At 44.2% G+C, this 17,615-nt stretch overlaps 1 protein-coding gene across 1 annotated transcript in view; it reads right to left on the bottom strand.

Moving 5' to 3' along the window:
* LOC144099340 (aurora kinase A-B-like) overlaps positions 1-14,069 on the bottom strand; it is a 32,085-nt gene extending 18,016 nt beyond the window's left edge. Inside the window, exons 1-4 of the mRNA XM_077632566.1 lie at positions 13,871-14,069; positions 13,411-13,508; positions 10,767-10,884; positions 1,745-1,824 (exon numbers count right to left, since the gene is read on the bottom strand). Coding sequence (XP_077488692.1) covers positions 1,745-1,824; positions 10,767-10,884; positions 13,411-13,475 — 263 coding nt within the window. The 5' untranslated portion in view covers positions 13,476-13,508; positions 13,871-14,069. The remainder of the gene's footprint in view (positions 1-1,744; positions 1,825-10,766; positions 10,885-13,410; positions 13,509-13,870) is intronic.
* Between the last annotated feature and the right edge of the window lie 3,546 nt (positions 14,070-17,615).

Raw genomic sequence — 17,615 nt, 5'->3', positions numbered from 1 at the left:
TCTTATGTTCTATCTGTTAGAATTTTCACATTTTCTTGAATTTAGGAACGCTATTATCTTTGCATCCAGCCTTTCTGTACCATGCTGATCTTGGCTTGTGTCTAGCCTTTACGCGCTCATTCTTTATCTTGCCCTGGAAAAAAGTTTCCTCGGCACTCAGTCTCTTCATTAAATATTGCAAGCCGAAGGACCACTTGCTCCAAACAGAAGACAAAATCGCCAGATGGAAAGAGCTACTGTTGATTTAAGATTGCATACCTGCCTGTATTATAGGTACACTTCACTGTACGACTTACATTGAAATAGTTTCGGTACGACAAAATTAAACGAGACATTGTCCACCTCTGGCCACAGCCAAAAGTAGGTAATGCACAAGCAATTCTAAATTTGCACCAGTGAAACAGAAGCAAGAAGTGTGTGCCAGTTACTTTCACCACCAGATCGATGTGCTAAAATCTACTGGGCAGCGCGTAAGCAGCCTGAACTTTGCTCCAGTGAAACCAAAGCAAAAAGTGTGAGCCAGCTGCGTCACCAAACACTAGGCGCCTTACAATTGATTTGAGCACCATGTGAGCAATCCGAAATTCGCGCCAGTAACATCGAGACAGGAAATGTGGGGCCAGTTGCTCTCGCCAACCGCTAGGTGTGCTAGAATTGAATGGGCCACTGGGGTCTATGGGAGCGTCCTCTCTCATTGATTCTTTCGCTAGGTATCTGCAGTAGCATATGGAAATGAGAAGCGAGGACAGACTCCAGCGGCTGGCCCAACAAGCGAGTCTGCTGTTGCTGCTATCCCAGCAGGAATGCCTCCTGTAGAAGCAGGCAAAGGCGGACGGACCAGCTGCAACTCTGGGGCTGAGCTCCTGGAAGCTCCATCAGCCGCTGACAACAATTCCACCAAATTCCTTATAAAGGAAGGCAGATTTATCAACTTTCTGGCTTGTGATGGTGGCAGCATATATAAGTGGTTGTCACAATAAAGCTCTCCTTCCTGTTCATGCCAAGTTCTGTGCACATTACTGCAGCTGATATGGTGGTGATGTCACCAACTGGAGAGATCAGAGTTACACTGCTTCGGCCTGCATACTGCTGTGCGTTCTTGAATGCTGCCAAGCACCACAGCATGGGTTCTACCTTGACTGCTGCTTGTTTTCTTCTTTCTAGCTGTTTTACACTCATTTCTACCATTCAAAGTGGACCCAAATTTCCATTAGAAGTGTGCATAACTGATCCTCCCTGAGCGGCTCTCCTAAAGAGCAATGTTGGTCCCTCTTTCTTCCAGAAATCAATGAGAAAAAATGGTCAGTCCAGGTCTAGCCATGTGAGACAACCTTTCTATGAGTTGCCCACAAATCAGCCACTGCTTACAAAACCATTCAGTAATGTAACATGTCCAATTAAACAATGTCGTCTTACTTCCAACAAGACTTCGCAGTCTTGTGTACTGCAGTTTTCAGAGCTGTACAAACAACATTCCTTCAGGTTGGATCAGAGTAGAACTGGAAGGCACTGATTGGGTTCCAACTGTGCCAACAAGTAATTAACAACATGCACACAAACTAGGTGAACACTGTCAAAAAGTGAGCAATGCACTGCAACACAATGAAATGTAAAAGAAAGAACTGGGAAGGAGATTGCATGCTAAACCCAAGCAGCATAAAAAATCTTCAAACAAGAGTGGAGTGCTAAAGATAAACGGGCAGTCCACTCATGCCAACATAGGCAAGAAAGCAAGGAAGCTTACCTTAGATGGGACTGAATTTCGATTTCCCTCCGGAGCTGGTTCTCCATCGAATACTTGGCCAGTTTAGATTTGAACATTACCTGCGCACACAATTTTTACCAACAATCATCCTAAACACTGCTTGCTCAACTTTTGCAGGTCACATATTTCCAACAACCAAAGCAAAACAATTATTTCACAACTTGATACTGTTAATTGAGCACTATTTGTTGACTATTGTACAAACAGCGTTGCAGCCAAACTGCAAATGACGGATGTTTAGTATGACAAAAGTGCATCAACTTAATATCAAAAAAGGGACGTTTCTGTCAATCTGTCCAGATATTTTCAATACAGCAGAGCCCATCACCTGGAAAAGCAACAGTTCAATGAAGTTTTTCTCAGCTTTTGCTTCTTGTTCAACGTGCTTAATGCGGCAGTGATTTTCGGAGCCCTAATCACTGTGCATGGTGACCCACTGGTGGGTCACCCTTAAATTTTGTTGGGTGCAGAATGACCCCCTACTGAGCTTCCGGTAAAGCTGACTTATAGGAACCAAAGGTACAGTACAATAGCACCCTGGCTTGTGTGTTTTTCACAGGCTATTTCAGAAACCTGATCTTTCCTACGGTTTCAGTGCACCACTCAGTATTCGTGCTGCATAGCATGTATACACAGTGTGGCCCAACGGTGACCCATGACACAGTGAACGCGTGAATATATCCATGCAGAAAGAAATAGCCCTTGGAAATCCATTTTTTGTTCCCATTGAAATTAAACATTTTTTCCACCTAAATAATATATTAGGGCCTTACAAAAGACAATTTGTTAGTTTTCTAGTGCGAAACACTAGCGGTGATATTTGTAGGGATGTGCAAGATTTTGCACAAAGCATCATAGCTGATGGAAATAACATCGAAATGTTGCGACTTATCATGTTAACACCTGGAATTAATTTCTATTCTGAAGATGCACACATTAAGCTTTAAAGTGCCAAAGAACAAAAAATGCTACTACTAGTGGCAAAATATGTCTGCACAGAAATAGTGGATGATGTGCTACATTACCCAGTTTTTCACGAAATATTATTTACTGTGTTACTGGCCGTCCTCAGAAAGGTGCACTGTAGTGACCACAGAACGGTAAGGTTTTAAATTAGCCTAGATTTGAAGAGGGAACGGAAGGAGCTAGTGAAGAGGAAGTCCATTAATGAGTTAGCCATAAGAGGGGAAAGTGCAGGAATTCAGGATATCACTGCAGAACAGGTATTCGGCTTTAACTGAGGAAGACTACCTTGATGTTCATACAATGAACGATAATCTGACAGCCATCATTACGGAGTGCGCAGTAGAAGTAGGCAGTAGGACAGTTCGACAGGATACCGGCAAGCTATCTTGGGTGACGAAAGATCTGATTAAGAACCGCCAAAGCATGAGAGCGTCTAACCCTACCGAAAGAATAGAACTGGCAAAGCTATCGAGTTTAATAAATAAGCGCAAAGGGTTAGCCAACATAACGAAGTTTAATATGGAGAGAATCGAGCATGCTCTAAAGAACGGAGGTAGCCTAAAAGCTGTGAAGAGGAAACTAGGCATAGGTAAAAACTAGATGCATGTGTTAGGAGACAAGGAGGGCAATGTCATTAGCAATATGGATAAGATAGTTAGAGTAGCCGAAGAGTTCCACACAAATCTGTACAGTAGCCAATGTAATTACAACGTTACTGAGAGAGACAATAGCACACAGCAATGTGTCATGTCACCAGTAATGAAAGAGGAATTAAAGAAAGCCTTAGGAGCAATGCGAAGGGAAAAAGCCGCTGGTGAGGATCAGGTAACAGCATCTCTGTTGAAGGACAGAGGGGAGATTGTGCTGGAAAAACTAGTCGCACTGTATATGCAATGCCTTATGACCTCAACTGTGCCAGACGCTTGGAAGAACGCAAACAGTATCTAAATTCATAAGAAAGGAGATGCCAAGGACTTGAAAAATTACAGACCGATCAGCTTACTATCCGTTGCCTACAAGGTAGTTACTGAGGTAATCGCTAAAAGAGGCAGGTCAACCTTCAACTTTAATCAACCAAATGATCAGGCAGGCTTTCGTAAAGGATATTCCACAATAGACCATATTCACACTGTCAATCAGGTGATAGAGAAATGAGCAGAATATAACCAACCTCTATATATAGCCTTCATTGATTACGAGAAAGCATTCGACCCTGTGGAAACCTCAGCAGTCATACAGGCATTGCGTGATCAGGGTGTAGAAGAGCCTTACGTCAAAATACTGGAAAATATATATAGCAGCCGCACAGCTACCATAGTCCTCCATAAAGTCAGCAATAAAATTCCAATACGGAAGGCAACAGGCAAGAGACACGATCTCGCCAATGCTATTCACCGCCTGTTTACAGGAGGTATTCCAAGGCCTGAATTGGGAACAGTTGGGAATAAGGGTAAATGAAGAATATCTAAATAATCTGCGATTCGCTGATGACATTGCCTTGCTGAGTCTCTCAGGAGGTGAACTGCAAATCATGATCAATGAGTTAGACAGGCAGAGCAGAACGCTGGGTCTAAAAATTAACATGCAGAAAACCAAGATAATGTTTAACAGTCTAGCAAGGGAGCAGCGGTTCCCAATTGGCAGCGAGAGCCTGGAAGTTGTTAAGGAATACGTCTACTTAGGACAGGTAGTGACCGCTGATCCGGATCATGAGAGGGAAATTACTAGAAGAGTAAGAATGGGGTGGAGTGCATATGGCAGGTTCTTGCAGATCATGAGTGGCAGTTTACCAATTTCCCTCAAGAGGAAAGTGTACAACAGATTAATCTTACCGGTACTCACCTACGGGGCAGAAAAGTGGATGCTAACAAAAAGCGTGCAGCTTAATTTAAGAACAACACAGCGAGCCATGGAAAGAAAAATGATAGGTGTAACGTTAAGAGACTGGAAGCGGGCAGAGTGGGTGAGCGAACAAACGCGTGTTAATAACATCCTAGTTGAAATCAAGAGGAAGAAATGGGCTTGGGCAGGGCATGTACTGCGAAGGCAAGATAACCGCTGGTCCTTAAAAGCAACGACGCGGATTCCAAGACAAGGTAAGCGTAGCAGAGGGCGGCAGAAGGTTAGGTGGGTGGACGAAATTAAGAAGTTTGCTGGCAAAGGGTGGATGCAGATGGCAAAGGACAGGGTTAATTGGAGAGACATGGGGGAGGCCTTTGCCCTGCAGTGGGTGCAGTCAGGCTGATGATGATGGTGCACAGCATTAAAGATCAGCTTATTTGTGAGACGGATGCAAAATTCGCCTAAAAAAAGAAATCTTTGAACCTCTGTTAGGTGCAACCCAATATCAAAGAAAGCTGGAGTCCGCTTTGTGTACAATTATGTACGTAGCGGGTCAAAGGGTTAATTTGTCGGAACATTCCAGCACAAACTTCCGACAATTGTCAGTCACCTCAATAAATGACTACAAAGCCCACAGTCCGCACATAATTTTTAAAAATGGTACGGTTTTAACGTAGTTAAACCAAGAAGATGTGCGAAAGCATGTGTTTAGCCTAATTGGCTCATGGTTTTGCACTACTTGGTTGTCGGCAAGTCTGGCGATGATATTACTTAGGTTAAGCTTTGATCCAAGTTAAGTTGATCTGATCTGTTCTCGCCACAGATGGAAGTTGATGAAGATGACAATGCGCAATGCACAGCGCGACAGTGTGTTGCAGTTTAACATGAGGCGTGATTGGCTGCGGCGATAACATAGTGCTCTCAAGCAGTGGCCAGTGAAACTGATCTGTTCACGCCGCCGCAGGCTCGAATTCCAGTCACATCTATAATTATTTATTTATTCAAGGTCAAGGCTTCAGCAATGACTTGGCTTTTGCAGTTTGGTCGCGCTGCAGAGTTTTGCTCTCAAATGGCTCTAAAATACAGCAAACTCCAAATACTTTGACATTTCTTGTAGAATCTAATTTATTTATAATGTCCATTCACTTTTTCTTTTCGCACTTAAGTCTTCCTTGTAACTTTACAAACCTAGCTGGATACCTGGCCCCCTTCCTGCTCCCCCCATGTAGGTCATTTATGGAGGTAACGGATGAAGTCATACAATATAATGCCTAGAAGGCTTCTTCCTAGTGTGCCGTGCGCCAACTCCGCGTAACGGGAGATTGTGGCAGCACTTGTAATGTATACGCGTAGCTGCCACCAGGGGGAGCAAGGGCACGGGAGGGTGCCAGCCGTGCTAGTGCTGCAGCAGCTGCAGCAGGCAGTTCGAGACCTTGGTCTGGCCTTGCAAATGTGAATGCATGTTGCGGAAGTTGTAAAGGGCCTCTTTTTGCTGTTTTCGTGGTGTGCATGCAGTGTTACGCGTTTGCAGCTTCTACAACAATTGAATATGTCCAAGCCGAAGCGCCAATGCAAAGATAAGACATGTATTGTGCCGCTTTGCAGGAGTGGTTACCATTCAAGTAAGGACCACGTTTCTCTTTCTTCACTGCGCCAAACAACATTGTGTGGCATGCACTGTGGGAGAACAACATCAAGAGAGAAGACAGAAGGCTAATGCCGAGCTGTGTCATGTGCGAAAAGCACTTTGAGGAGAGCTGTATAGAGTGCTCCTTTAGGATCACGGTGAATGCAGTCGTGAACGAGCTTGCTCGCGAAAAACTGCGTCTGAAGCCCGATGCCGTTCCGACAATATTTGATGGCTATCCAAAGCACCTTCTCCCCAAACAAGCTATGAAGAGAAAGACAAGCTATGCATGCGAACAGGAGCCTGCTGTTAAACGGCCCAAGTGGACCAAGCCGGAGGTCACCGAGCTCAACTCAGTTGTTGAAGGCGTCGGCTCTGAGAGCAAGGGGTACGCTGGCGATTCTGAAAATGCCGATATATCCATGGGGAGTAGTTGGAACTCTGACCATGAAGGACAGAGCACTGCTGAATTTCAGTGTGACACCTCTGGGCAGCAGACTCGAAGCTTTAACGACAGTCATCATCCGTTCTCCGGAATACTTGTTCCAGTGATGTGGATGCAGGTGCCTCATGTGCCGTCTGACACACTGGCCTACGCCTGTTGCGAGGCCGTAGAGAAGAATTTTACCAGCCTTTTTATCCAAAAGATAACATTTGGAAAGCCTCTGCCCGAGCGAGGATCAGTGATATCCACTGTTTACGTGAGAGGAAGAGAGCAGGAAAAGCATGTGCTTACAAATCGTAAAGAGGCTGAATTGTTGATTCACGAAGTAGCCTCAAAAGCCCTTTGCAAAGGATATGGTATGAAGCCTTCAGGTGGAAGTTACACCACGTATAAAGATATGTTTTTTGCAGAGAAATGTCCAGAATTCACAGAGTCTGAACGTGAATCTTGTGCTCAGTGCAAGTATCAACGAATACTGGAGAGAACCAAATATGCAGAGGACGGAAAAAAGATATGACCTACAGCAGAAAAAACAAGCGCAAGACTAGATCTCGCACTCTGTTAAGGACGCAGAAAAAACTGCCGGCTGCTCAGGCACAAGTGGCACATATGAAAGAGATGAATGAGACACTTAATCAACAATCTTTTGAGCTTAATATTAAGTCACTGCCTATGAAGCAGCAACTGGCTGTCAAGAGCTGCTTCCTTGCTGCAAGTCAGAAATCGCAGAAGAGCATCACTTATGACAATGAGTGGATCGTTGAGTGCATTATGATGAGGATGTGAAGTTCCAAGCTCTATGAGCACCTCCACAGGGAAAATATCATGATCTTGCTGGGCCGCACCTGCCTCCAGAAATAGTGCGGCGCTTCAAAGGTGGCTTTGGCCTCAGCCCGAAAATATTTTCCGCTCTAAGCGAGAAGACGAAGACCATGGACATCTTCAGCCACCATGGAGGCCTTGTTTTGAATGAGATAAAGCTCTCAGAACATCTGAACATGAGAACAGCTGGTGAGTTGAAGTTCTCACGTAATCATGCACTTTGCCTTGTACATGTTCTCACAAAGGGTGGGTTGTTGCAATTGCTATCAATCCTCATGAATTGAAATGTTGAAGTCAAAAATATGAAATAACACATGTTCCATGCTGTCTCCTCCATAGTCTTTATTGTGGCGTTGGTGTTCCCTTGCAGCATCGGAAACTAACTAATGGATGAAGTTGATTCTATCCACATTATTTTTTATGCGACTCAGGTGACGAAGGTTTTGCAGACCTTGGCGACTACACGTCTACAGAGCAGGAGGAAGTCCTGGCAGATCACGGAATGGTCGTCCTATATCAGCTGTACAGCGGTAAGTTGTGAACTTGATAAGGCCATGGATGTAACGAGGAAGCAGATGATATTTTGTACTCTACTTTGGTTTTCGTAGGGAACTGGACACAGATCCTTGGCATATTCGCATTAAAAGGTAATGTCAAGGCATTAACATTAGCAAAAATAATTGTAGAAAGTACTGTTCTCGCTGAACAAGCTGGACTGTAAGTTGACTCAATCCCTTGTGACGGGGCCACCTGGAACCAAAGCACGTGACGGCTTTTTGGAATACAGGGTAAGAGTTTCACTTTGAAGAATACAAATATAGATCTATGTAACGTGTTTTGTCCACAGCGTATACCTAGTTTTCATAGCTTTGACTGAGCTTGATCAATTACAGGTTCGCCGAGCGCCATCAGAAACAGTGCCAAGCATCCAGTCGACAGGAAGAGGAAATTGTTTTTATTTCAGACTTTCCGCACCTTGTCAAGAACTTTAGGAATGGATTCGTAGCTAAAGGCTTCCTAACACCTTCTGGGCACGTCCACAGTGGCATAATTGAGGCAACATTTCAAGCGGACCATGACGCTGTCATGCTCAAAGCTATGCCTAGCATCACAAATGTTCACATCAGACCAAGTTGTTTCGAAAAGATGAAGGAATTTGTAACCTGCCTAGAACATGGGAGCAGCATGCAAAACCAGCAGGGGGTGGTTTTTGGTCAAAGAGCACTGCTGGTTTTAGGGTGACCCTTAAGAGCACACTGGATCTAATGCAATATTTGGCTTCAGTGGTAAGGCTCATATACCTCTCAACGTCCCGCCTGAGTCAAGATTAACTAGAAAATTTATTTGGTATAATTAGACAGTCATCTGGATACAATGATCATCCCCCAGCCTCTCAGTTTTTAATCACAGTAAATTTATCGGCTATGTATAATCTAGCTAAGTCACCACAAGGAGGAAACTGCTCGCCAGAAATGATAAATGCATTACTTAACCGGCCAGCACAGTCTGAGCAGCCCAAAAAGTGCCTTGTGGACACTGTAGACGATTTCCTGGACCAAGGGAAGCTTAGCGAACTTGAAGTAATTATTCAGGCTCTTTGCTCACATGAGGATCAAGTCGGATACACCGAGAAAAGGAGCAACAGTACTTTGATGTATTATGCAGCAGGATATGTAGCAAGAAAGATAAATGCTAAAAATGTGTGCCCAGATTGTGCAGAGCGCCTTTGTGCTTCCAGAAGACAAGCGGGTGCAGATGCCAACTCTTGCTTCACGGCCAATCTCGACACTGGTGGCCTTATATACACCAGCCAACTGCTGGCCCTAGCTGTGAAGCTCATGGAAGATGCTTTTACTTCCTTCTTTAGCAAACATAAACTTCATGCAGGAAGCTTTACTGACTTCGCAAAGCACCTCGAAACATTGACGCTGCCACAGCTTGGCTGCACAGAGCATGAAAGAGCTACCTTATCACAAATAGTGAAGTTTTATGTGCTACTTAGGTTCCAGTTTTTTGTAAAAGGCACAAAGAAAGGGACGCTCAGAGGCACCAGCAGAAATTATTCAATTTACGCCACTGCCAGTGACTAGCCGCTTCGTAAAGTTGAAGTGTTGCCTTCGCGGCGTGTCCTAGGCCTGCTTTACTTATGCAAATATTAAATATCATTTCCTTTTTCTGCCAACTGTGTTTCTCATTTTTGCACATTTCGTTATTACTCCGTGTGCAAGGGAGCCACGAGCTTTGTTACGTCTGGGTGATTTCTCCCAAGAAAAGTAATTTCATTGTTGCAGATATGAGATATGCAATTGGCAGTCTAGCGTGATTGCTTCATCAATTAAGAAAAAGAACGTTTAGTAAATTGCGCAGCTAACGACTGGAATCTGCCATCCCATGTATGTGAAAGAGCAAGCAGCGCTCGAGGTGAGCTCTTTTTATCCGATAAGCGTGCAGCATGCTTCCGCAAATTTGTGTTCTTCAAGGCACTTTTGGATAGAAAACAAAAGCACAAGAAGAAACAAAATGAGAAAGTCAGCAGTTACGATTACGGCTCACGAGACAGCACGCAAGGCTCGATTAAAAACAACTACCGGCCAGCACCCTCTCGCATGGCAGCACCCCACGCGGCAACCGTCGGCATTCATTGCTTGCGAAGCCCCTCAAGCGCTCGCGAACGACACACTAGGAAGAAACCTTCTAGGCACTATACATACAATTAGCGAAAACGAAACAACACAAAATGCACATTTGATTACAAGTTGTGGCCCGCTTACACACTTGCTAAAGAACACTTCATGTGAAACACATGAACGTGGCAGCTTATTATAGCAGCTGCAGAAGCCACGAAAAGAAAGACAAATTTTAATAATACATCACGTGACTTAACTACTAGAAGTATTATGTTTCTGGTGCAGTGCTTGCACCAATTATCCCCTGAACACTGCAGATACATTCATGTACCATCAAACAAAGAGGCAGGCATGACGAATAATCGACAACATAACCAGTACCGTTTTTATGCAGTTCTCCAGTCCCATAGTAGTTTTTGTTAATTCTTTAGTTTTTTTCGAGAATGGTTTTAACAAGCCATAGAGTGCTGAATTTCATGTGTTTTGGCCCTACCATTCATGCTAGCAATTTTGACGGTTCAACCCACCGTGGCTCAAACTTTGAAGTTAAGATAAACACAAGACATTAAATGCTTTGGCCAGCAAAAAATACCACAGGACTGTTTAGTATGTTGCAATGTTGAATACCACATCACTGCATAGAATTATTCAGTACTTATTCTACACACCCACCTTGAGTGCAACCACAAATTTCGTCTTTTTTTCCCGGGCAAGGTACACACTACCATACTGGCCCTTCCCCAGTGGTCGGCCTATCTCAAAATCTTGGAGGCACCAGGTTTTCACTTCACTGCAATTTTAAAATGAGAGAAAGAATATGGTGTTGCTATGCAGATGACTACACACGAAAAGAAGAAAAAATTTATAATAATGCTCAAGAGGACTATGCCGAACCCACAGCGTTGCAAGACTATGTACTTACAGTACATCAGTCTCTATCACCGCCCAGATTAAACTGAAGAACAGTGCGTGAACCTCTGTTTTCTCCTCGAACCGAACCGTCATGAGCCAGCTGCTGCTATGCTATCTCAACAAATTCCCTTTCCTCATCTCAATCACCATCAGACTCAATGCCAGCCCCAGTAACATCTCCTTTTCCTTTGAGATCACCACGTATGCGGCCTGCACATCCCTTTCCTAATGTCATTTGCATTTCGAGGCGGTCCAGGGCACAACACAGTGTATGTCTTGCACTCGCAAATGCAGGGCACTCACAGAGAAGATTAACAGAGCAAAACATCCATTAACAGAGCAAAAGGTCCTCGGTCCGTGGCCACAGCAGTCGACTGCCCTCAAGGCATACAATTGGCACTCTTTGCCTACTTGAGAGCGACTGGATTGAGTGACAAATTGTGACAGCGTTGTGCGTGTGTGTGTGTTATGCCTTTTTTTCTTCTCTCTTCCTCCTTTTAGTCCCCTAATCCCTCTTCCCCAGTGCAGAGTAGCCAACCGGAAGCCCTTTCTGGTTAACATCCCTGCCTTTCCCTCCTCCTCTTTATCTATCTATCTATCATTTGCATTTGCGGCCAGCACATGTCATAACTCATATTTTTAAATTGATGCGTACTGCGTAGGGGAATGTGAATGGTGCTTTTTTGAAACTGAATCAGCTACAAATAGAGCAGCTTCACAACCAAATTGAATATGAATTCTGTAACTAAACACCGAACGGAATAGGAATCAACTATTTTTGTGACTGCTTGCTACTTATGTGAGGATTTGCACAAAATGATTAATCATATGAAAAAGCGAAGGATTAGCGAGGGTGCTGAAGCTATAATTATAGTTGTCAAAATGTGCAACACTGATTTCCACCGGCGTTGAACGCAATGCAAAGTCAGCACTTTAAACTTACGATTGCCATGTCGTATGTACAGGAAAATGAACTTTTGCTACTGATGACAACAGCGAATAAGCTAGCATCACATCTCGGTATATGAGAGGGGCGATAGCCCGAAAAGTCATGGCCTCTAAGAATGGGCATCAAGGTAGAGTTTGGCAAACCTTCTAGAGGCATCGTCCGTGCATCGTCTGCATCGTCCAATCTTGGAGGCCATGTGTGAGTATAACAAACACTCTAGCACGAACAGACCGTGTCGCGACGATGGACACTCCATCCCATGCAGACCGATCGCAGCAGCATACTGTGCAGAGTCGGAGTGGGCCGTTTTAGAAGCAGTCGCCCAAGAAAACTACGGTGTTCTATATCCGAAATTCGCACTAATTATTCGAAAACTATTTGAGCATTTCAGAACATATTCGAATCGTTTCGAATCATTTTGAACACACATTATTTTGTTTGTTCAGCAAATCCCTACTAGAATTAGTTTCTAATATTTGCATACCCTTAATCGATAGTTGCACTGTCCATATGGAATGATCGTATCAGTTACCTTCCAAGTTTCAGCTCCTAAGTGAGCACTGGCAGGAGGTATCAGATACAGAGTATTTTTTTTTAAGTACCTGAAGTTTGTCAAGCACTTTCACCGTATAACAGCACATGATGTAGGCCTTTACAGGTGCACTGCTCCACTACTTTCATGTACTTCACCACCTGCCATAAGCTGCTGTTCCTTCTCACAAGACTATGAAAGGTTGATTACTTTACTTCATGCTAATCACTGAGATAGCCTGTTCGTCATCAGCATATTAGAGGTTGCTGAGGTATAGGTATGGATTTTTTGGTTAACCATATATTTCACATAAAGTGCGTAGAAAGACTCCGTGGTAGTCCGCACTAAACCTAGCTGAGATGTAACCTCTGAAATCTAACTCTCTGAATGCTACTATTAGACATGAACTGATTCTCACTCCCTATGGCTGCCTTAATTGATACCCTTTCTGATTGGTAAAGGGTACCACACAATGGGCAGAGACAGTAGGGAATGGTACCAGTACTGGTGGCAATGTTCCCTTCTGTGTTTGTGGTTCTGTGCTGTGATTAAGGATGAACAAGTTTCCAAATGTCAGCTTTGCTGAACTCCAGTGCATCTACTTATGGGAAAATGTGGTCACAGTTATATGCCATAATGAGACAACAAGCTGAAGATGCCGAAGACTGCAGAAAAAGCGAAGCATCATAAAAGAAATATATGTAGCTCACAATGTGCACGACACTTGAAAACAAAGAAAAAACTGCAAACTCCCAGTCATAAAACACCCATAGCTCAGACCTTCCGCAGACATAGTTGGCTAAAGTGAAATTGAGCTGGTATCAACGGGCTTCCAGTTTGGTACCAATCAGTCTGTTTGGTTCCTGTCAGTTATTCCATGTGTTTAAGGAAATTCACTTGTGACCGAGCTAGCATGGCCTCACGTGTCGACAGGCGCTTCTGGGTTAGTGGTGGGCGACGTCCCTGAGGGCGGCGCCTCCTCTACCATGTCGCCCGACCTCCTTCGGTAGGATCGAGAGTCCTGCAAATATGGGCAAATTCGAACGTGACAACTAGAAAAGGAAGGGAACTCCGACGCTACTAAACTCGCACGCGCAGAGCATCCAGCGAAGCACGCAGGGGCGGAAATGCGAATACGAAGTACAGGTTCGCAAGTAATTCGTATTTCTTCGCGTCATGCTGACGCAGCAGTTATGCAGTGCGCATTACAGCGCACGAGTACGTACCGATCGATATATATATGCTATCGCGCAGGCCACTCGAGCACAGACAGCAGCTCTCTACTTAGAATAACGGCAGTCTGAAATCAAGAAAGTCGCACAAGAAGGACAAGCGACGAAATCAGTGAGCTGAAAAACGTCGTCGTATGGGCGTAGTACTTACACGAGTCGCAGGCCAGTCACTGCGAACGAGGTAACTGAGAGTAGACGCGTAGCACCGGGCTCCGCTGAGCAGCGACCACCGTTACCCGCCAAGTCGGTTTGAATAGATTCAAATAAGTGCCCAACCTCGTGACGTTGGGCGGAATAAAGACACTACCGATGCCGCTGATGCGTGCTCGAGACGAAAGCACGAGGACGGTTGCGTGGCAGGGCGCCGTTTTTGAAGGAAGACGAAACAAAAAAAGCATCGGTAAACTAGCAGGTTCCCGCTTCCAAACACGAACGCTTCGCAAAGTATACCTTCCATTAAGCTACAGCGCTACAGCTGCTACAGCATCGACCTCACTCGATCGTCGCAGGCGCGCGGTGATACGGTCCCGTGATGCAGACGGAGAACACCTGCAGCCATTGAGCGATCGTACCTTCGCAAGTTCTATGCATGAAATACGGCTCCCATGTAATTTCCTGTCATTTAAGCACAATAAGTGCGCAGCGTTACGATACATATGAGCGTCATTCAATGAAAGCTCTCCGCAAAGTTTCGGTTTCGTTTACACGCGCTAATCGCCACACGATCGAACGTGTCCGAAACACATTTGTAGTTTCCTGCAGTAGTCCAGACGTACGATCACATTTATTCCGCGTTTGATGTGTGCAATGCACGCGTCTTCTACATGCAGCACAGCTCGCCTCTGTATGCACTGGAGCTGCAACTAACATTTAAGCTGTTGTCACGTCCTAGTTTTGTTCTCAAATCTAGATGTGTTTGTGTTGCAGCATCTTCAAAAACAACAGTTAGCAAGCACTCGTTTTCATCTTTATTGCAAAACAGATCTTCGGTCACAGCCATATCCACCCTTCACTGGCAAAACAAAATGCACAGAGAAGTCCGTCAGTTACAGCACACATGCAATATTCCACATCTCTCGCATGCTGCACAACAAAAGGCGATGGGAACTTGTGGCGATAAAGACAAGATGTACATAGAAATGTGCAAACAACATTTGCAACGGTTGTGCAACAACAAATTATCAGCAGACTAATTGCAAAAAACAATGTGTCCTAACAAATGCACACACACTCCAAAAAAAGTCTAAATGTGCAAACTGTTCATAATTCTTTAGCTGAGAACAATGATTTCTATAGTCGGATGCAAATCAAGTCTCCAGTGAAGCTCCACTCACATTCAGGACTGCCAAACGGAATTCCTCTGCGATAAAAAGTACAGTTAAATCTTTTCTTGAGACCTAAGCGAGAAGCTAATCGTGACGAAATTATAAGTTAAATAACTTTGATGCCCCTGGCTTTTATTTTTTGGATGCCGATGCAGTCAAGCATTAAAACTGATTTTGTTCACTGTTTTGATTGGTCAGTAGAATACAGGATGCCGCAGACCGTGGCCCGCAGTTACGAACTGCTGTTTTTAAGTTGTATCCTACTATGGTGCAAAATAGCACAGCCCAACACTCAAGCACATGCTTTTGGACTCCTCCTACAGTGCGACGTGAATGAAATCAACCACCAGCAAGCCAACAGCATGCATAATACTCACAGCCTGGCAAAAATGGATGAAATGCCAAAATACAAAAGGAAGGATTTTAAAAGGAATGCAAAGGAAAGAAGGATGCTCTGCCCCAGCTGACTCTATGGTCACAGCAGAGGTCGCATATGAAACCATTTTTTATTCATTTCTAGCACAGAACATCAACACATAATCACCTTTCCTTTGAAACATTACTACAGAGACCTTTTAAATATTTCAACTTTCCTTTAAGTTGCTTTTGGATGTTAACACAATAAACCAAACCTTCTAACTAGTACTACAGTTTGGATGCTACACATTTATTTAAAAATGTCTGCAACTTTCCAAACTTTTTATAGAAACACCAACTGAAAGAATGCAAGATTCTATTCTCTGCAGGCAACCAATGACAGCCAGCAGAGAGCAGGCATCAAACAATATTCAAGATAAAATGCAGCACATCGGCACACAACATAGTGAGGCCACAAAAGTGTGCTTGTCGAAGACTTCTCGAAAGTGATACTGAAGAAAAAGAACATCTTTCCATAAACGAAGTGTGCCCAGTCATAATCTAGAAAATGCTGATATGCTCATAAGCAATGCTGACTGATGCAAAGCCATGAGATTAGGTTTTTGGAGCAGACAGGCAAACAGCTACAGCCGACAATAAGGTGGTCATCAGATTTTGGAAACGATTAGCATGAAAATCTCAGTCTCAAAATACGAGTTGTTGCACTTTGTTCCATGCCTTTTCTACATGTCACTCAGTGCTTTTCAAGAACTTGCCGCCAAGGCGAGAAAGAATTTGCATGCACTCAGGAAGCATTGCAAACGCAAGTTGAACCTGTGTCTGAGCCTCTCTTTCTCAGCTGTTCGTTTGAGCAGCACAATGCCTTGCTAGGACCCTACGTGAGGCCACTGCCTGTAATGCTGTACAAAGCATATCCTTTGCCTCTCATGTACAAACCCCTCACAAAAGTACACGGAAATGAGCATACGCACATTACCCAGAGACTGAAAGACAGAAATGAACAGCTATGAAACAGTTCAATGCATAGAACTCTCACAAAGACCAAGCTGGTCTACGTGACATTAGGGATTGCCTAAATCCATGCGCTTTTGTTCAGCTTTGCTTTATCCTCACTTAAAGAAACCAAGGAAAGCAGGGAGGTTAGCTGCACGTAAATAAATAGAAAGTTTACTACAACCTATACAATATTGAGTGCCTCATATGGTTCCATTTGTAGCTTTAAATGTGGTGGTGGTTAAGAAGGTACTGCAGACCTAGCTGCAGTACCGAAATTTATAAAAGCCACAGTACCCAACTCAGCATTCTTTAGTATTTCACTAACATACAGACAAGTAAACACAGCCCTTTTTGATGTAGGCTGCTGAGCTATTCAAACTATCTGCTAAAAAAATCTTGTCCCTCAGTCCCATCATACAATGCAAATAAATTTGCTTTATGTGGGTTTAACATCCCAAAGCGACTCAGGCTATGAGAGACGCCGCAGTGAAGGGCTCTGGAAATTTCAACCACCTACCGCCGCGGCCGGGATCGAACCCGCGTCTTTAGGGCAAGCAGCCGAGTGCCATAACCACTGAGCCACCACGGCGGCTCAATGCAATGCAATGCAATGCAATGCAAATAAGTTCTTTCCAAATCGCTAGCAAAATGGAGGTGCTATCACCTAGCCTCCAAGTCTTCCAGGTGTGAGGAGTGCAAGTCAGTGACATGAACTCAAGTTGCCCGACACTATAGTGCACCCAGCAGCTCAAAAATTACACAGGCTAGTCAAGAATAGGCGCACGACCTCACAGCGAATGATGCCTTAATGCGGGCAGGAACAAGGGTTCTGGGACACGGGTCAGCAAGTTGCAGTCAAACATTGAAAAAGTGTCTCCAAAAGCACGGTCCACTTGAGACTCAAAAAGTTGCCCGGCTTGGCTTGTGTTGAGCTAATTGAGCTAGCAGCAATACTGCACACAACCCACCATGAATGATCATGGTGGCTCTAATATGGGTGCTCACAACACTATAAACAATGCCTGCTTTTTCACGGCAGGAATCCCATCTGGCCATCTTCTCCCATTTCAACGTGATAGCTCTAGACAAGCATAAATGCATATCTCCGTGCAGTCAGCCCAATGCACTGGGATCATGTCAACACAGCATGGCACATAACCGACCATGACAGAAAAATACCTAATCGCAGACTTCCAT

This window comes from Amblyomma americanum, chromosome 7 (assembly GCF_052857255.1).
Source record: "Amblyomma americanum isolate KBUSLIRL-KWMA chromosome 7, ASM5285725v1, whole genome shotgun sequence".
Lineage (NCBI taxonomy): Eukaryota > Metazoa > Arthropoda > Arachnida > Ixodida > Ixodidae > Amblyomma > Amblyomma americanum.
Note: the sequence above shows the minus strand (reverse complement) of the source record. Positions and strands in the feature narration are given on the sequence as shown.